This window comes from Phaenicophaeus curvirostris, chromosome 10 (genome assembly GCF_032191515.1).
Source record: "Phaenicophaeus curvirostris isolate KB17595 chromosome 10, BPBGC_Pcur_1.0, whole genome shotgun sequence".
In the NCBI taxonomy this organism is placed as follows: domain Eukaryota; kingdom Metazoa; phylum Chordata; class Aves; order Cuculiformes; family Cuculidae; genus Phaenicophaeus; species Phaenicophaeus curvirostris.
Genome location: NC_091401.1, coordinates 1859182 through 1879112, shown reverse-complemented (window position 1 = coordinate 1879112; position 19931 = coordinate 1859182). Strand labels below are relative to the sequence as shown.

General features: G+C 55.7%; 3 protein-coding genes across 4 annotated transcripts; 1 reads left to right on the top strand and 2 right to left on the bottom strand.

Annotated features, from left to right (window-relative positions):
• Nucleotides 1-544: 544 nt before the first annotated feature.
• Nucleotides 545-5489, bottom strand: LOC138724526 (uncharacterized). Its single transcript, XM_069864578.1, has 2 exons — nucleotides 5354-5489; nucleotides 545-4117 (listed from the first exon to the last, which is right to left on the bottom strand). Exon 2 carries the CDS (start codon nucleotides 4082-4084, stop codon nucleotides 3236-3238), a length of 849 nt encoding a protein of 282 aa, XP_069720679.1. The 5' UTR covers nucleotides 4085-4117; nucleotides 5354-5489; the 3' UTR covers nucleotides 545-3235.
• A 60-nt stretch (nucleotides 5490-5549) lies between these two features.
• On the top strand, nucleotides 5550-13149 carry SCLY (selenocysteine lyase). Of its 2 annotated transcripts, XM_069864418.1 has the most exons (14): nucleotides 5550-5567; nucleotides 6248-6336; nucleotides 6408-6520; nucleotides 6610-6710; nucleotides 7550-7706; nucleotides 8732-8859; nucleotides 8969-9133; nucleotides 9924-10030; nucleotides 10322-10358; nucleotides 10684-10767; nucleotides 10933-11035; nucleotides 11207-11282; nucleotides 11905-12094; nucleotides 12818-13145. In XM_069864418.1, exons 2-13 carry the CDS (start codon nucleotides 6266-6268, stop codon nucleotides 12062-12064), a joined length of 1302 nt encoding a protein of 433 aa, XP_069720519.1. In that variant the 5' UTR covers nucleotides 5550-5567; nucleotides 6248-6265; the 3' UTR covers nucleotides 12065-12094; nucleotides 12818-13145. The 2 variants fall into 2 exon arrangements, with proteins under 2 accessions (XP_069720519.1, XP_069720520.1); XM_069864419.1 differs by lacking the exon at nucleotides 5550-5567 and having other exon boundaries at nucleotides 6043-6336; nucleotides 11905-12095; nucleotides 12821-13149.
• A 557-nt stretch (nucleotides 13150-13706) lies between these two features.
• SLC35G2 (solute carrier family 35 member G2) lies at nucleotides 13707-18376 on the bottom strand. Its single transcript, XM_069864769.1, has 2 exons — nucleotides 17996-18376; nucleotides 13707-15443 (listed from the first exon to the last, which is right to left on the bottom strand). Exons 1-2 carry the CDS (start codon nucleotides 18004-18006, stop codon nucleotides 14186-14188), a joined length of 1269 nt encoding a protein of 422 aa, XP_069720870.1. The 5' UTR covers nucleotides 18007-18376; the 3' UTR covers nucleotides 13707-14185.
• Between the last annotated feature and the right edge of the window lie 1555 nt (nucleotides 18377-19931).

Genomic DNA, 19931 nt, shown 5'->3' with positions numbered 1-19931 from the left:
CCCAGCTAAATCAGCACCGCAGTGTCCCTCAAGTGTTTGCAGCCCGCGGGATGCACCTCAATTCCCTCCTCCAGCGAGAAACTGTTTTCCAGCAGCAATTCTTTCCCTATTTCCCTCCCACACGGATGTCCCGCAGTGTCTCTGGGACACCACCCATCCCCAAACCACAGAGCGAGGAACCCTCCCAGCAGGGACCCTGGGGTCTCTCCCCAAGTTCCGCGTCTCCAATATCGATCTTCCCATGCCTGAAGCACACCCAGAGCCGAAGTGAAATGCTGCCACCACGCACAAGGGGTTCATCCCTCACTTCTTACCTTCAGCTGTTTCTGGTAGTTTTGGAGGAAAAGGGGCTCTGGGTGGGGCCCACATCCCAGATTCCCATTCCCAGCAGCTTCCCGACACCGTCCAGGGAGCAGGTCCACCCATGTGCTTCACGGCTGCTCCTGGAGGAGCCCGAGACGGAGAGCTGGAGTGGAGAAGATCTGTTTTAGCTTCAGTTTCCTCTTCCCTCCCCCTTCAGAAAGAAGGAACAGAAGCCCAGAAGTCTGTTATATTAATTTATTTGGGACACACCATAAAAGGAAAGTCAACAACTGTTAACGTACAAAAGTACAGAACCCTGGGACAAGATTTACTGTCCTGATTAAAAAGGCACCATGGTCCCAAAAAAGAGCAATCAGAGTACATCATTTAGAAATCTCCCCCCCGTTGCAGCAGAAACAGAGCCGGGTTTTCGCTCGATCCACAGTCAAACCCAGATTAAAAAAAAATAATAAGTGTGATGTAAATGCAATAAACACCACTCAGCCCGTACAAGGCGTCAGGAACAGAATCACAGCCTAGAGGGTGGCCGGAGGGGTTTTCTGCTCTTCTTTTTCACCCCGGCCAAGGTGGCAAAACAAAACTACTGTGGGAGGAGCTGAGTCAGGCAGCAGATTCTGACGCCTTCAGCTTGACTTTGCGTGGAACAGGCCAGCTGAACTGACACCAGCAGGCTGAGCGCGGGGCTTCCGGATGAAATGTAACTCCCTGTGGCATACAGGAAGTCAGATTCGACAACCTTAAGTTCCCTGAATCCCTGAAAATCATAAAGCACTATACAGCTGTGATCCATAGTCGAGTCAACCTCGGTGGATTTGCTTTACACGCAAGCATTGGTACTGTCAGCTAGATTTGTAATACAAAGGGGGAGTTACAGCAGTTATTAAAAAACCCTAGTTCGGCGAGGTCCAAGCTTGGCTATATTCCCTGCGGAAACAGAGCTGCTGGTGTAGAAGCCCAGTGAGAGGCTCAAGTCCAGCACCTCAGGGCTGGAAGGCAAATAGTTTAGACGTGATGTAGGGAAGTCGGTGAAGCACGTCAGAGAGAGGAGAGAGGGCTGCCCGCTCTCGAGTGGCGGAGGCCAAAGGGCGCTGCAGAACGTGGCTGCGTGCAATTAAACCTCGAGGACACTACGAGGGATGCGGAATACATGGAGTTCACTAAATATTTTGGAGCAACTTACCATGAAGAACTTCTCAGAGACACAGAATAAGGATCCCGGCAATAACTAACGAGCTAGGTTGCCGGGAAGCCGCTGCATGGCTCGGAGCCGGACGGATCCGTCTGTAGGTGGAGGGACGGAGCGGAGGAACGAGCAGCAGGGCCGGGGCTGCCGCCGCCTCTCGCACTCGCTAGAGCTGCTGGGTCCCAACAGGGCCTGCAGCCCGCTCGTGTTTCATTCCTCCTTTGGCATCGGACTTAAAAGCAGTCCGAGAACTGACTGATCAAAGTAAGAGGAGCTGTCAGAATTATTCGTACATGCATTTATTGTTAAAGGGAGCAAAAGCCAAAGAATGAAACAGCACGAGTTAATGTCAGTAAAACAATGTGCAGGGCGGAGAGGAAAGAAAGGAGGGAAAGCTGAGATACTGGAGCGGGGAAACCAACGCTCACACTGAAAGGTAAATCTGAAAACCAGGCAAGTCTGTGCCCTTTCTACCAGAGAACTTCTGTGGGCAGAGATGTGGGGGGTGAATTTTCAGTGTCGTCTGGAAAGGTTTGGGATCTCACCAGAGAGACCCCCAGCACTGGGTCTCGCTGAAGTTCAAGTCTCTCACCATTACAAACCAGTAAAGCAGCTCTAACTAAGAAGGGCAGCGACCCTCGTACTGCGGGCACCCGAAGACACAGACGCGTCGCGGCACAGGACGTGCGTGGGCGAGGGGCTCAGGCTTCCTTCAAACCAACTCTGGGTGGAAAACCACCGTTTCCACCCTGCTGGTCTGCACGGACCCCGGGGCGGAGAAGCAAGCCCAGGCGCAGGCGCCTGGTGCTGTAAATACCACAGCCCCCCACGCAGGGGAAAGCTTTTTCTTCCCTGTATCCTAAAGCAGCAGGATAATGGTTTATAAACTTCTTCCCAACTTAAAACTAAATAGCGCGATTTGCATCCTGACACCCCCACTCCCCCCCCCCCCCCCCACCCCGAGAAGATAAAGCGTTACCACTTCACTTAAGATTCACACCTCGGATCCTAGATTAGGAACTTCATCTTAAATCTCATCCAGCTATGGGAAGGTCTATCCTGATCAAGGAATCGTCATGAAAATAGAAGCTAGAATAAAACATTCAGAACCACCCCTGCTTTTACAGCCAGAGCACTCAAATGTCACCTGATCTCTCCCCCTCCTGGAGCAGGAGGGCAAGCCCTTCCCAAAACCGCGGGGTGCCTCTCCGGGGTGGGGCAATACCTGCCGAAAACCAGCTTCCTTCCGCACAGAAAGGCCAAATTCTGCTGGAAGGGGCCGAGCACCTTCATTCCCACTGAAACCAGCAGGAGTTGGGGCTTCTCAGCACACGGATTATCCATTAACATGTCCAAGTTATTTCCCTGCAGCAAATCCGAGTCCCGTTTCGTGCTGTTAGGCCACCGCTGGCTCAGAAATGGTGAGAGACTTCCCAAAACCCCACTGATGCAGACAGGACCTTGGAAGAAGAGGCTTATGTGCCACGTAACCTTAGATCATCGGCTGCGGCTAAGCCTTTGCATCGTTGACTACTTATCCTTCCCTGTTTTAGTCCTTGCCGCTGTTGTCATCATCCCGGTGCTCTTCCGCGGAAGCAGGACGTTCCTAAGCTCTGGCTCGGGGATCTACAACAATCGCTTCCAATTGGTGGTGGGATTTCAAACTTGCCTAACGTGTGCATTGCCACCTCGTACTCCAGCAGCTCTGCCTGCCGATGGCGGCATGCGCTAGCAGTTTTTCACCTTCTCCACAGTCTCGTAGAACCCAGGCCTAACTCTCCTGATGCTCATGCGTATATGCTGGCCCTCCAGCGGCATGGCAGCGCTCGCGGGGCTCGTGGTGCACCGGCGCTTCCTTCTGCCCCGCAGCGAAAAGGCCGGAGCCCCGCCGTTCTCCTCCTCCGCGGGGCAGGATTCATCCACGCTCGTGCCTTCGTCCGATTGCTCGTCACTTTTTAACTTCACTTCCTTCGCCTTGTTTCCTTCCTTCTCCTCCTTGGCGAGTTTCCTGAAGTGCTCCAGACATTGTATCTTTTGTCTCCTTTCCATCATCTTCAGTTCTTGCTTGTCTGTGAAATCTTCGTAGTACATTTTCCTTTCGCTCCTCTGATCTTCGAGGAATTTCCACTCGATGCTAGTCATTTTTATCCCACTGCACTCCTCCAATTTATTCCTCATCTGCGTGTCCGTACAAAACACGTCAAAGAGCTTCTCCGAACTCTCGTTGAATTTGTCTGCTCGCTCGGTAAACGCCTGATTCTGTCTCTGCTTTCTGGTCTGATACAACCTGGTAAACTCCTCGTACATTTTAAGGATAAGTTTCTTTATATTTTGCGTCGCGATGGTGTGCAAGTTGCAAACCAACCAGTGCTCCTGCAGGTGCTCGGCGAGCAGCTGGGCCGCATCCTCCTTGGAGCGCTGGGCCTGGCCGGCTCGCTTGGGCTGCAGCAGGTAGAGCATGTTCTGAACCACATCCTTCTTGGTGGGCAGCACGCCCTGCGCGAAACCCGAAGACTCCACGTATTCAACAGTCCCCAGAGTCTTCCGTACTCTCACCTCGGTATCCAGTGATTCCATCACTGCTCGTTGATCTGCTAGTTACGGCATCATCTGAAAGATGAGGAGGGGGGAAAGAGAGGAGCGAGTCAAACGAAGCTTATTTTTTTTTTCTGCAGCAGAAATAAATGGAAGGGAAAATGCACTCAGACCAATCAGATCTGGGATTTTACGGGGAACTCGGCTGCCGTTGGACAGCTGCCGCGCTGGCCCAGCCCGTTTAAACATCTGCATGCCGCGACTACCTCGCTCTCTGCATGGCTCTTAAAAGCCTCATCCCCCGCGCTTGTTTACGTTGATTAGTTTTTAATTGGATTTTGGACTTCGCATTTTAAATTACGGCAAAACAAGAGCGCCCAGGGCATGGAATGTCAGTGCCAGCACGTCAGGGCACGCACGGCTCGACAGCAGCAGCACCGCCGTGCAGAGGAGACCTCAGAGCAGCTTCCAGCACTGGAAGAGGCTCCAGGAAAGCCGGGCAGGGGGTGAGGGGTCAGGATGAGGGGGGAGGGTTTGAAACTGAAAGAGGGGAGATCGAGATGAAATATTCATAGAATCATCAGGTTGGAAAGGACCCACTGGATCATCGAGTCCAACCGTTCCTATCAACCACTAAACCATGTCCCCCAGCGCCTCATCCACCCGTCCCTTAAACACCTCCAGGGAAGGTGACTCAACCACCTCCCTGGGCAGCCTGTTCCTGCGCACGAGAACCCTTTCGGTGAAGGAGTTTTTCCTGATGTCCAGCCTGAACTTCCCCTGGTGGAGCTTGAGGCCATTCCCTCTCGTCCTGTCCCCTGTCACTTGAGAGAAGAGCCCAGCTCCCTCCTCTCCACAACCTCCTCTCAGGGAGTTGGAGAGAGCAATGACGTCTCCCCTCAGCCTCCTCTTCTCCAGGCTAAACACCCCCAGCTCTCTCAGCCGCTCCTCATAAGGCCTGTTCTCCAGCCCCTTCACCAGCTCCGTTGCTCTTCTCTGGACTCGCTCCAGAGCCTCAACATCCTTCTCTTAGCGACGGGCCCATAAAACATCGAGGAGAAACGTCTGGCTGAGGGCGCGGGCAGCCCCCGGTCCCGCCTGAGGCGTCGCTAAACCGCGAGGGGAACCGATTGAGCGCCGGGGTCCCTTCTCAGCCCCTCTCGGAGCCTCCGCCGGGCCCTCCCGCCCTCCCCCCGCTGAGTCACCGCGCGGCCCCGGTGGCAGCGGCCCCGGCGGGGCGTGCGGCGGCCCCTCCCCTCCTCCTCCTCCTCCTCCTCTCCTCCCCCGAGCTCCCCCCTCCCCGGGGCTCACCGCCATCTCGGAGGGGGCTCGGCGGGGCCTGCGCGGGGCGGAGCGGGGGGAGCGGGAGGAGGGCGCCGCCGCCATCTTGGAGAGGGGCAGCCTCCCGGAAGCGACGCCTCCGCGCGCGCACCGGAAGAACCGCCCCTTCCGCCCCGTCCGGGGCGGAAGGGGCGGTTCTTCCGGTGCGCGCGCGCGCGAGAGGGGAAGGCGGCGGAGCGAGAGCGTGAGGCGCCATCGCGGGGCCGGAGCTGATTGGTGGAGGGGCCGGAGGGAGGAGCTCACTGAGAGCCCCAGAGCCGTGGGGAAGGGGAAGGGGGAGCTCGATGATTGCCCCAGAGCCGTGGGGTAGGGAAGGGGGAGCTTATTGGTTGCCCCAGAGCCGTGGGGCAGGGAGAAGAGGGCTTGTTGGTTGCCTCAGAGCTATGGGGCAGGGAGAAGAGAGCTTATTGGTTGCCCCCAGAGCTCTGGGGCAGGCAGGAGGGAGCTTATTGGTCGCCTCACAGCCATGGGGCAGGGAGGGAGCTCTTTGCTTGCCCCCAGAGCTATTAGGTAGGGAGAAGGGGGCTCATTGGTTGTCCTAGAGCAATGGGGCAGGGAGGAGGGAGCTTATTGGTCACCCCACAGCCATGGGGCAGGGAGGGAGGGAGTTCATTGGTTGTCCCAGAGGTATAGGATAGGGAGAAGGGAGCTCACTGGTCGCCCCAGAGCTATGGGACAGGGAGGAGGGAGCTTATTTGTCGCCCCAGAGCTATGGGGTAGGGAGGAGGGCGCTCATTTTTCACCCCAGAGCTATGGGACAGGCAGGAGGGAGCTCGTTGGTCACCCCACAGCCACGGGGCAGGGAGGGGAGAGCTGGTTGGTGGCAGTGGGGCGGGTGCTCACGCTCTGTGCCTGTGGTGCCAGGGCAGAGGTGGCAACTGGATGGTGACAGTGACAGCAGCGATGGGCGCCGGGACGGAGCCATTTGAGGCGCGGTGTGACACAGTGGAAGGGTGAGGCCTCACCCCGCCCCACATCCCCCTCCTGCCCCACAGCACCTCCTCACTGACCACCTGTCCTCCAGCAGGGTCTACCTGGACTACAACGCCACCACCCCACTGGCCCCCGAGGTGGCCCAGGCTGTGCAGGATGCCATGTGCCAGGCCTGGGGCAACCCCAGCAGCTCCCACCCTGCAGGTACAGACCCACTGAGCTGCCACCCTGGCTCCTGCTGAGCCCAGCATCCAGGGGAGCCCGTGGTGGAGCTGCCGTGTCCCATCCCGCAGGCAGGAAGGCGAAGGAGCTCATTGGCAGCGCTCGGGAGAGCCTGGCCAGGATGGTGGGAGGCCGGCCAGAGGACATCGTCTTTACCTCAGGGGGCACAGAGGTGGGAACGGCCACACTGATCATAGAATCATAGAATAGAATTATAGAATCACCAGGGTGGAAGAGACCCACCGGATCATCGAGTCCAACCATTCCCATCAATCACTAACCCATGTCCCTCAGCACCTCGTCCACCCATCCCTTAAACCCCTCCAGGGAAGGGGACTCAACCCCCTCCCTGGGCAGCCTCTGCCAGGGACCAATGACCCTTTCTGTGAAAAATCTTTTCCTAATGTTCAGCCTGAACCTCCCCTGGCGGAGCTTGAGGCCATTCCCTCTCGTCCTGTCCCCTGTCCCTTGGGAGAAGAGCCCAGCTCCCTCCTTTCCACAACCTCCTTTCAGGTAGTTGTAGAGAGCAATGAGGTCTCCCCTCAGCCTCCTCTTCTCCAGGCTAAACACCCCCAGCTCTCTCAGCCGCTCCTCATAAGGCCTGTTCTTCAGCCCCTTCACCAGCTTTGTTGCTCTTCTCTGGACTCGCTCCAGAGCCTCAACATCCTTCTTGTGGTGAGGGGCCCAGAACTGAACACAGGATTCGAGGAGCGGTCTCCCCAGTGCCGAGTCCAAAGGGAGAAGAACCTCCCTGGAGCTTCTGGCCACGCTGTTTCTGATCCAAGCCAAGATGCCATTGGGCCTGGGCCCCTGCTGGCTCATGTTCAGTCACTGTCAACCAACACCCCCAGGTCCTTCTCCTCCAGGCAGCTTCCCAGACCCCACAGATCCCACTTGCCAGACAGCCCTGCCCGCCACCTCCTCTCCAGCAAGCGGTGATGAGGAGGGTGGGGATCAAGGGCACCACACTCCCTCTGGACCATCATTTCCCCTCTTCCTTCCTCTCCTCAGGCCAACAACATGGTGATCCACACCGCCTGCAGGCACTTCCAGGAGAGCCAGGCCAGGCTAGGGGAGAGCCGGGGGACGCCACACATCGTGACGTCGAGTGTGGAGCACGACTCTGTCCGCCTGCCGCTGGAGCAGCTGGGGAAGGAACGCCTGGCAGGTGAGGGGCCGCAGGCTGAGCTTTGCCGGGGGGGCAGTTTTGCAGAGGAGGATGAGGACGCTCTTGCACCACGATTTGCTGAGGCCAGTTGTATGAGGTTCAGCAAGGCCAAGTGTCATGTCCTGCCCTTGGGTGACAACAACCCCGCGCAGCGCTCCAGGCTTGGGGAAGAGCGGCTGGAAAGCTGCTGGGTGGAAAAAGACCTGGGGGTGCTGGTCAACAGCAGCTGAACATGAACCAGCAGTGGCCCAGGTGGCTGAGAAGGCCAACAGCATCCTGGCTTGGATCAGCCATGGGGTGGCGAGAAGGAATAGGACAGGGATCATCCCCCTGGGTTCAGTTCTGGTGAGGCTGCACCTCAAATCCTGGGTTCAGTTTTGGGCCCCTCACTCCAAGGAGGACATTGAGGGGCTGGAGTGCGTCCAGAGGAGGGAACAGAGCTGGGGAAGGGGCCGTGAGGTTATGGGAGCGGTGAGGGACCTGGGGCTCTTTAGCCTGGAGAAGAGGAAGCTGAGGGGAGACCTCCTCACTCTCAGCTCCAGGCAAGGAGGTTGTGGTGAAGGTGGGTGCTGGTCTCCAAGTAACAAGTGATGGGACAGAGGAAACAGCCTCAAGTTGTGCCAGGGGAGGTTAGACTGGACATTAGGAAAAATTTCTTTATGGCAAGAGTGGCGAAGCTGTGGAACCGGCTGCCCAGGGCAGTGGAGGAGTCCCCATCCCTGGAGGGTTTCAAAAAGTGTGTGGCTGCTGCACTTGGGGACACGGTTTAGTAGGCAGGGAGGGGTTGGGCTGATGGTTGGACTGGATGAGCTTAGAGGTCTTTTCCAACCTTAATGATTCCATGATTCTATGATGTTCCCCTTTCCCTTTCACTGCCTGTCCCCGTGCTCCTGTTCCCTCAGCCGGGTTCCATCGGAGTCCAATTCCAGCCCCAAGAGTGCTGTGCTCTCTGCCCACGCAGTGTGGGCAGTCCTGGGCGCTGCCGGGTTCCCAGCAAACACCAGGCCTTGTTCCTTGGCTTTCAGAAACCACCTTTGTGCCGGTGTCCCCGCAGAGTGGACGGGCCGAGGTCACCGAGGTCCTCGCTGCCATCCGGCCCTCCACCTGCCTGGTTTCCATCATGCTGGCCAATAACGAGACCGGGATTATCATGGTGAGCCTGGGGGCAGCCAGCGGGATGGGGTGGGGATGTCCTTGGGAAAAGCGCACGGTAAGGAGGAGCAGACCGTCCCTTGGACGCAGATTCTTTTCTCTCCTGTCAGCCTGTCGCGGAGCTGAGCCAGCGAATCAGTGCTCTCAATCGGCAGAGAGAGGCGGAGGGGCTGCCCAGGATCCTGGTGCACACGGATGCAGCGCAGATGATTGGCAAGGGGCATGTGGATGTGCAGGAGCTGGGGGTGGACTATCTCACCATCGTGGGACACAAGGTGGGCCCCCTTCCCGTGGCTGCTCTTCACCCTCTAGGACACCTCTGACATTCCCTCAAGTAAAAGGGAGACACTGAGGGGCGGGAGCGTGTCCAGAGAAGGAAACGGAACTGGGGAAGTGGCTGGAGCCCAGGGGGTCTGGGAGCAGCAGAGGGCCTCGGGGCTGTTTAGGCTAGAGAAGAGGAGGCTGATTGCCCTCTGCAGCTCCAGCAAAGGAGGTTGTGGTGAGGTGGTGCTCGTCTCTTCTCCCAAGTAACACGGGGAGAGGAAACGGCCTCAAGTTGTGCCAGGTTTTAGGTTGGATATTAGGAAAAATTTCTTTACTGGAAGGGGTGAAGCTTTGGCACAGGCTGCCCAGGGCAGTGGTGGAGTCACCATCACTGGAGGGGTTTAAAAAGCCTGTAGAGGTGGCACTTGGGGAGATCGTTTAGTGGCACGGTGGGGTTGGGCTGACAGTTGGACTGGATGAGCTTGGAGGTCTTTTCCAACCTTAATGATTCCGTGATTCTGTGATTCTGTTGGGGTGCCAGGGAGACTTTGTGTGCCCCCCCCAGCTGATACCTCACCAGCGGCGTGTTTTCCCGCTGGATGGTGCTTAGAAGACAGACTCCAGCTGGGTGTTGAGGCTCCTGAGAGTCAGGGGGACCCCTCTGGAGCGGCGAGCAGCAGCTCTGCAGCAGCCTGTGCCTGCAGGCTCAGCACCAGAGAGCACTTGGATTTGGGCTGGAGAACAGGAACGGGACGTGTGGCAGCATCCCCCAGGGTCACCGAGGCTGTGTTCTCCCTGCAGTTCTACGGCCCGCGGATCGGGGCGCTGTACGTGCGAGGCCCCAGTGCCACCACCCCGCTGCACCCCATGCTCTTCGGAGGGGGCCAGGAGAGGAGCTTCCGGCCTGGGTAAGCTGCTTGGTGGGGACCTGGGTGCTGGGCCTTGGGCTGGGGGCCAAACCACACCTGGCTGCTGTGTTGGAGCCCTGGGCTGTGGATCCGTGCGTGGGAACTGCCGGAGCCTTGTGCCGCAGGAAGAACTGGCCCCTTTCCACCCACCTCCGAGAGGGACCCTGGTCAGATGAGGGGTGCGGGACCCCCTGCCAGCAGTGAGGGGTCCCGTCTCGGCAGCGTCTGTGCCCCGAGGTTGGGTTTCTGGTCCGTAGAAATGATAACTCGCTGCTCTCTTCTCCTTTCCAGCACCGAGAACACCCCGATGATCGCCGGCCTCGGCCAGGTGAGTCGGTGACGGTCACGGGTGAGCAGTTCCCAGGGGCGCTACCCGGCCGAGGTGCTGCCTGCGCTTCCCACTCCTTCTAAGCAACAAGCTCGGGGTGCGGGAGAGCGGGCGAATACTGGGAAAGGAGATGGGGGCTCTGGGACCAGTCCAAGTAGGTGCAGCCTGGGCCCGGGGCAGTCATGGAGCGTAAGGCACCAAGAGGCTGTCACGGGACGCCAGAGACATGGCACTGTGGAGGCTGCTCCCACGCTGGATTCATATTCCAAAGGGCTGGGACGTAGGGAGGTCGCTGACAGAGCCGGTCTGGGTTTTCTCTCCTCAGGCTGCAGAGTTAGTGAGCAAGAACTGGGAGGTCCATGAGGCTCATATGCGGGATGTTCGGGATTACCTGGAGGCCAGGTTGGAGGTGAGCAGATCCGTTTGCTGTTTGTGTCTCCCCTCCCAGGGTCTCAGCCTGCAGCGTGTGGGCCTCAGAGCCAGGGTGGGTTCATTTCTCTGGCTCGGCCACCTCCTTAACGGAAGAGAGCTGCTCATGATCCCAGAGTGGTTTTCAGCCCTCTGCTTTCTCCAGGCCTCTTTTGGGAAGCAGAGGATCCACTTCAACAGCCACTTTATGGGCTCCAAGCGACTTTGTAACACCTCCAACTTCTCCGTCCTGGGCCCAGGCCTTCAAGGTAGCTCTGCTCATACGTCTCCCTCGTGCCCTCAGTCCAACCGCTGCCCCGCACAGCACCCTGTGGCTAGAGACCCGTGGCGCTTGGCTCTGGCTTGGCCAGGAGGATGAGGCCAGCAGTGGCCCTCAGAGCCAGCCAGGGTGCTGGGAGACCTGTCCTCGTGTGCTGCAGGGCGCAGGGTGCTGTCTCGCTGCAAGGTGCTTCTCGCCAGCGTCGGGGCTGCCTGCCACTCTGAGAAAGGGGATCGGTAAGCAGCTCTGACAGGCGTCTCCCGAGAGGAGAGCAGGTGGGAGGACGGAAACGGGACAGGGAAAGGGACTGTGGGTGGTTGTGTCACCTGGAGCAAAGAGCTTGTGGAGCTTTGTAGAGGGGCCCAAGAGCTGTGAAGGAGGTTATTGCAGGAAACACAGCTGGAACGCCTGGCTGCTGCTGAGGACGATGTTGTCCCTCCTGCTCTGGCGATCCAGCTGAGCTTGGAAGCGCTCCTCGTCATCGCCTGGCACTGCCACGTGTGCCTGGTTCAGCCATTGAGGCCCTGTTTGGCTCTCCAGTGGCTCCTCTGGGGGCAGGTGAAGGCAGCGGGTGCTTTTGGACGGGTGTAGAGCAATGGGAAATGTGGCAGAGCTGCCAGCCCACGGGAACACAGGAGAGGTTCTTCTTTGGAGGAGGAAGAAAATCCACTGCAGGGTGATGAGCCCAGTGGGAGCAAACACCTTCGGAAAACAAGCAGGGCACTGTGCAGGAGCTGGGTTAGCCAGCAGTGCGTCTGTAGATGTGCTCCCTCTTATCACTTGGTGAAGCTTTCTGGTGATGCCTGCGCTTCCTGGGCCTTTGAGTTGCCCCCCGCTCACCCCAGGTCTGCGTTCCAGGCCCTCCTCGATTCTGCTGGGCTGCGGGATCCCCTACGATGTGGCTCAGAACGCCCTGCGGCTGAGCGTGGGCCGAGACACCACGCGGGCGGATGTGGACCTGGTGGTGCAGGACCTCGTGCAGGCTGTGGCGCAGCTGGAGCAGGACCAAGCCCCGTAGAGCCCGGGAAGTGCTCCCCCAGCTATCACAGGTTTGGGGTGAGACGGTGCCTGCGTGGCCTCGGGGCGCTGGCTCCCTGCGTCCGTTCGGGCTCGGGTGTTGGCGGGACTAGTTTTGCGCCTGATGTCTCGGTTGAGCCGCCCCAGCCTGCGGTCGTGGATCAGAGGGGGAAGTGGCGGCAGGTGGTGGGAAGAGGAGGAAGCGGGATGATCCGTTCCAGCAGCAACGTGCTCTCGGGTGTGCAGGGCTGGATCTCGGGGGTGGTGGCGGGGCTGGCTCTGCAGCACACGGGGCTCGAGCGGAGCAGCTGGTGCCAGTGCTGGAGGCACCGAGGAGGGGGCTTTGCTGCGTTGGGGCTGGGGCAGCCCACGAAGAGGTTTCTCGGGGCTCTCCTGTCCCGAGTGCACGGGAACCTCGCTGCCGCGTGCTCCTTGCCTGCCGGCACGTACCCAGCATGCCTGCGAGTTGGCATGACGGCGTCTCACAGCTTGGCTCCCTTTAGAGCGTTAACAGCCGTGGGAGCCATAGGAGATGGAGCCTTTTGCCCCGGTGGCTTTCCACAACGGAAGCTTTCCCACTGCCTTCTCTCTCAGAGGAGGGACAGGAGGAACCGGCAGGAGCACAGCGTGATTCTGGGCTCCAGCTGCCCTGCCCCTGGGGGACCCTCGGCTGCCAGAGGGACTTTTGGCTGGGCAGGCATTGGGCCTGGTTTTCCCAGCACCGCTTGGCGTGACTTGCTCCCTGTCCTTCCTACAGCGCGCAGAGCTCCCGCTGCCGGCTCCACGTACTCCTAAAGGAAACAAAACTGCCGGAACAGCCCGACCTGCGTGCCAGCAGCCAAGGGATCGCATCCTCCCTGCGCGGCCCAGGCACTCGCTCTCATCACTGACACGGGGACATAAGTGTCACACGGATTCAGAGCGTTGCCGCCTTGGCTGACTGATGTTGGGGAACATGCTCTCCCTGGGTATTCCTAGGAATAAAAGTGATGGCTGCTGCCGTGGCTTTTACATCCAAGTCAAGTGTGTTTTCCATGGGGGAAGCTGGACTGGTTGGGGTCGTGTCTTGTCTGCCAGCAACTGCTCCTGTCTCAGGAGAGAGGCGCATCCGCTGCAGCGGGGAGGTGCCCGCTGCTCCTCCGTGGCACGGAGCCCACAGACACCAAGTCTGGAAGGCCGGTCTCTCTCTTTATTACCCCGCATTAGCACGGCCAGGAATGCCATCGAGAACCATAAAAGCCTGCGGGTTTGTCAATGTAAATCTCTGACTGAAGTGTCAGGACCCGAGCACGCTGACGTGCTCTCACGGAGTCTGTGTCAGCCTGTTCTGTGTCATTGCTGCTGCTCAGCTTTTCTGTTTCCCTTTTTTTCCCTCCCTCGCTTAGCAGTCGAAATCTCTTTTACGAAAAGTGGGTCCGTAGAAAGACTATCGCTGTGTTCCAGGGCGGAACTTTTATCTGTGCTGGACCCCGGGGTCCTCGGGGCCTTTCTCTCCCAGCTGTGGCACAGCTGGAGGTGCAGTTTTTCTGCGCTCGTTCCCCCTGCTGGAGGTCTGGGCTTCCTGCACTGATTCAGATGGAAATTTAACCACAGCACAAAAAGCTTTACTGACTCAATCTTTATACACACAGGAAATGCAAGTTTTAACTACAGAAATATTAACCACAGGAATATATTATTGATTTAAATTTTTACAGCCAAAGCATCAGAAGTGTTACAGAGGATACGAATGCTCCGGTTTTCCATTTTAATGGTTTTACTGTTCCTTTTCCTACTGCTGCAGCGCACAGGAACGAGGCACTAGGGAGCCCCTCTGTCTCTGTGCTGCCTTGTGAGGGGAAGGAGGCGAGGCAGAGCGTGCCCAGGGCAGCCAGGGCCTCTGCTCACGCAGCCTCCGTGCTGGAGACAAACAGCCTTTTCTCACGGGACAAAACGTCACTGGTTGTACGAACTGGAATGAATTCACCTGTCGTGGAAGTCTGGAAATACCAACGTTGCTACATCAGCTGTGAATTTAAATGGGAGAGAGAGAGGACCTGGCCACTACGCTAGAACACCACAGAGCTGAAATAGGTTACTTTCACGTGGTCACACAGCCAAAATCAGATAGCAGAACCACAGTTCATTTAATGGAAGAATCCACAATCTCCTGATAATCTTGTCTTCCTAAGTTCCTCCAGGACAGTTTATGACACGTGAGGAAAAAAACACTAACCAAGATAACGGCTCCCCCGACAAGGTCATAAACCCCTGGGAAGATGCGCAGCACAAGGAGCTGCAGGACCATGGCGATGACGATCTCCAGGTGCTGTACGGTGCTGACCAGAGCGGGGTGGAACTTGCTGAGGGCATAGTAGACCCCCAGGAAAGCTGCTGTGGAGCAGAGACAGATGGCGAGGAGATAGCTCCAGGTTTCTCCATCCAGTGGGACGATTGGCTCCTGAAGCAAGAACATGGTGGACGCTCCCCACACCATTCCCGTCCAGCTGAAGGTGAACAGTGCTGTCCACATGCTGATCTCATCTTTGATTGACCTATAGACGATCATGGAGAGAGCAGTGGTCAAACCTGCCATAACGGTCATGGTGTAGCCAAAAGCTTCCTTCCAGGTGCTCAGCAAAGACTTTTGCTCCTTAACTATGTTGGGGATCATGACCAGACAAACGCCAAACACGCTGCCGAGGACGGCAATTATGTCTACATACACCAACCCTTCATCTATGAGTAAAAAAGCCAAGATGGCACTGAACACTGTAGTGGTGGCCCTCCACATGATGGTCCCGTTGCTGGGGGGAACGATAGAGAAGGAGGTATAAGCACAAGTGATAGAGATAACGTTGCAGACCCCGTAGAAGAAGAGACGAAGCCTGTAGCCTTTGGGGCCAAAGGGAGGCTCGTGGTAATAACACACAACAGTAACGGACAGCACCTGTAAGACCGAGCGGATGAAAATTAACTCTAGGGATGGCACTTTGGAACGATCAGAAATTAATCTTGTAATTAGAGCCACACATCCGTGAGCCACGGCAGATCCGAAAAGGACTACCCACGTCTTCCTTGACTGCAGTGTATTTCCTTCAGGAAGAGGCTGGGATTGCCCGATCTCATTGGGTTTTGGCAGTTGTGCTGGCTGAAGCTTGGTGTCTATTGTACCAAAAAAGGTCCGTCCTTTCTTCTTCCCATCGTTCAGTAGTCTTTGCTTAGGATCGTCCTCCACAAATACTCCAGTCTCTTCACTGGCATCCTCATATCCCTCGTCCCCGGGCTGGGGATAATGAGAAGTGTATTTCACTGTTACTGTGTTTGGATGAATTTTTACTCGCTTTTTCACTGGGTAGTTTTGGGAAGACGTATCCATTTCCTCAGAGAAACGTCTTGGTCTTAAGAAAAGAATGGAGATGGATTGTTACTTTTATTTAATGAATAGTGAGAGATTTGTTATTACGTAAATGTTGTTAGCGTGTACAAGCTACTTCTATCAACCAAGTCGAAATTCTAGTAGATTGTTCTTGGTTTTGCTTTGATTTTATGGCGAGTTACTGCTAAAAACCTGTGACAGTCAAGGTGTTTGGATCTCCTTAAGAGCCAACCGTGAAACTTAGTCTTTGAAAATTACACGCATTCCCATTATGTACAGTACATACAATGTAGCATGCTATATTCTAATGAGGAAGTTCTCTTGTGAAGCTTTTTGGACAGTAGATATCCAGTAATTATGATTATGTAGTTAATCGCTCGCTAACATTACAAGATTACGGAAGAAAGTTGGCTGGGGGAGATGATTGCTTTGTTTCTAAAATAACAGAGTGGCACAGGGAAACAGGGAGCATCCCTGAGCAAGTCGTCCCCTCAGCCTCTTCTTCTCCAGACTGAACAGCCCCAGGTCTCTCTGCTGCTCCCAGAACCCCTGGGCTCCAGACCCTTCCCCAGCTTTGTTGCTTTTCTCTGGACAGCCTAAGCAAGAAGGGGTAAACACCTCTCAGTTATCTACATCTTTGTTGAAACAGAAATGGTAGGTGCTCGCAGATATCAAACAGATAGGTTATGATCATCTCAATACAGAAAGCAATACCCAAGGGAGGCAGGAAGCACTCTGCTGGTTTGTCAAAGCTGAACATTTCTGAAGCGCCAGCGTGCCTGCGAGGCCGTGTTCCTTGGGAACGGGCAACCCTGGTCCATCATGGAAAAAAAACCCACCACCATGGAGACCCTCGCAACTTCAGATGGAGAGAGAGCATTGGTATCACCTTGCCAAACCCCCTCCTCAGCCACCCCTCAGGACTATTGCTGGGACTCACCCACAGAACAAGTGGTGGGCATGGGAGTGGAAGGTTGCTACAGCTCAGTAACAAGGAAAATCACCATCCCACGCCTGCTGTCCTGCTTCACCAGCACTGGAGGACACCCAGGAGGACTCGGCCTCAGGATCCAGTCGCCCATCCCTGAGAGCTGAGAACAGCTCAGCCCTGCAGGCAGGAGCAAGTTGTCCCTGTGTGGTGTCGGCAGGGGATGGACATAGACTATCCCCCAGTCCAGTGCGTGTTCTCCATCCCTAATCAGCGTCTCACGGCAAAAAATCATTTACATAAGAATGGAACATCCTTCCTTTCCGCTGCGGATTTACTGCAGCCCTTGCTATTCCCAAGCAAGGCTGCAGCCCACCTCCGGCAGGCAGAGTGAATCCTGGTAGGGATGGGATGAACGGGAAGAGGAGCAGGCACCGAGTTCCGGCTAAGGGGGAAGGCAGCTACGCTCCCAGCCCTCAGAGCCCTTGGGGAGGGTCCAGGACTGAGAAACACCGCTGGCCGCTCAGGAGGCCTCGTGTTAGCGCTCCTTCCGCTCACGGTTCTCCTGCCAACGCATTCGCAGGAGGGCTCAGCAGAAAAAGCAAAGCGTACCCTGCGAAACGGTGGAGGAGTACTCCACAGTGCTCATTAGCATCCAGCCGAAATCCCACAAGGGACTTAAACAGAAGCAGCTGAAATGCCAAGGAGAGTAAATAAAGAGGGTGAGAGCCACGTATCAGCTGCTCCGCTGAGCAGAGCAAACATTTAAGTGTCTTCTGCCAGAAGTCTGCCCCTGTCTCACCTGCTACCTTACGCTTTTTGTTCAGGTGAAGTTGTTAATTCCAGATCCTTTTAATATGCAAATGCAAAACGAGCTGAATGAGTCCAGGAAGGCAGGGATTTCCACCAGCACAGCTTCCCCTACCTAGCATTTTCATTGTGTTATGAATTCACTATTTGGCTGTGCTGTCCCCACATTGTAAGAAAATCGAGAGCCTCTTGATTTAAGGCTCTAGGTATGGATCGAGAATAAAATAAGTGTGAGGAAAAGAAGATAAAAGGTGCATGGCAGGCATTATTGTTAGAGTGACAGTGGTTCTTTTTCCTTCAGAAACAGCTGAGTACATGCTGCAACTGTCAGTTCAGGAAAACAAAACCCAAACAACGGATTTTTTACCATTAGCACACAATGGCAACTTCTTGCTCCCTGAGCTTAGATCACCTTTCTTCCAATGCATACAAAAAAGGGTAGAGAAAAAAGAGGCAAAATGCACTTGCAAATGTAGTGCTGGACCTGTGTAATGTATTCAGAGATCTCTCTGGAGGAAAACAATAGACAATTGCGAGCACGTAGCTCAAAATGGCTGTCCTGCACAGACGCCGTGTGCTCTCCAGTGTTGCTCAGTGCTAGGAATGCTAACAGCTGGAAGGGCTGGGAAGTGGAAGGGCACTCACGTGAGAAAGGAGAAGGGCAGGGGATGAGAACTTGCAAAGAACAAAAAATGCACTTAAACCCACATTGAATTTTCTCTGCTAAATATTGAGTCGATGACAGATGTTACGCCAACTCTCACACAGGACATTTGTACGCTTCGGTGACCTTCTGATCAGTGAGAAGTTCAGTGGAGACTGAGATTAGTGTATACCCCAAATCCATTACGTTTGTCCCAGATTGAAAATAAATGGAAATTGGCACGACCTGTGCAGAAAACAGCTGCTTTGCTTTCTGCTAGTGCCTTTTGTGGAGATCACATGAAGGCTTTGTTTTTCTTCGTATCTTGAAACATAAAATGGTTTATTTACATTTCCTATGAAAAACATACTTTGATTTAGAATCAAGTTTAATACAAGGCTGAAGACTATGCCCTATGCAAAAGTCCCATGTTGTTATATAACAAAACAAACATTCCCAACCCACACGACAACCTGGGACACCCATTTAAATCACCAGCTCACGGAAATCACTCACTAATTGCCAAAGCGTGAACCTCACTTTCCCACAGCTGAACAAATGATCACTATGGATTCAATACACGTCACAAATCACTAACAGAATACACTCAAACACCTCTTTTAAGAGAAAAACAACCCAACGCTGCCCTACTGCCCCCTAAATTACTACCCACGTGCTAATTAGTAAGGCAGAAGTAGGTGATTATGTGCCGCTGTACCACTGTGGGTGTAGAATGCTGAGCTCTCCTTCTTGTCTTGCCTCAAGGACTTAAGGTTTTGAGGTCTGGCTGGCGATTCTAACAACCGGTTTTCAATACGCTCACAAAATAGGCTCATCTTCAGCCAGGTGGGTCAGTGTCAGCCAGCAGACTGAACTGCTGCTATGGAAGATTTGCAGGCATGGCAATTGCTGTGAAGTCAAAAGCCAGAAGTCAGCTGTCCCTGCACTCGGAAAGGCAGGCCTCGCAAGGATCTTCCTCTGCCTCTCCTGGGCCAAATCCCCTGTATCCTGAGATTACCAGGGGGCTGTAAGCAACCTCTGCTGGATAACTACACAGACCAACCCTTTCCCCTCAACATTAAACATACAGAAGACTCACTCCATCCCTACAAACCCACGTAACCACCTGAACTCGTGCCACCTCCGCCGAGCACGTCCGTGCAGAGCACCGACTTCTCACAATGCAGATTTTTTTCTTATCAGGCGCGGGAAAAGCTCCCAAATTCCTGTTCCAGCACCCTCTCCACTAAACCACCTTAACCTTACTGGAGATTCTTCGGCGCCTGGCGGTTCCAGCAGCTGCACACGCCAAGGGATCTGCGCTCTGTGATGTCTGCCTAGCGTAATGCAACGTGAGCCGACTGGGAAGAGAAAGCAACGTCAGGTGCACAGCAGGCAATTAAATGTTAGCATCGCTGAAGCAGCCTACGCTTCTGAACTATTTGATAAGGTGCACTCTGGAAAATCAGAGCGCCTTTATCTCTTTAGCCAGATGGTCTGCCTACATCAATCGATTTTATTAAAACTATACGCAAAGAAATCAAAAATCTTTATACAAATTGAATTAATAACAACAGGCATTTACGAGAACCAAAGAGCCGTAACACGAAAGGAGTTTTGAAAACCAACAAACCGGCATCCCACGTCTTCCAGGCGATTGAGGAGCAGGTAGAACCCGAGGGGAGAGCAGGCAGAACCGCCCCCCCCGCACGCTCCTGGTCCCCAAACCCCAACCCGCCTCTGCCCCAGGTCTCAGCAACCCAGAGGACCCGCAGTTCCCTCCCGTCCCAGCCCCTTCTCACCTCAACGGAGCGCTCTGGGCCGCGGCTGCGGGCGGTGCCGGTACCGGAGGGGGCGCGGGGGGGGCGCCCCGCCCCCCCCGCGCCCCCTCCGGTACCGGCACCGCCCGCAGCCGCGGCGCCTCCACGCAGGGCGAGCCCCTCAGCCCCACCTCATCCTTCAGCCTCTCGGTCCTTATTCCGCGTCCCTCAGCGCCTGCTGCGCTCAGCTCCTCCGCCCTTCAACCCTTCGTCCCCTCACAGCCTTTAGACCCTCCGTCCTCAGTCTGTCTTCCTCAGCCCTGCTGCCCTTCAGCCCCTCAGTCCTGCTGTTCTCAGCTCCTCACCCCT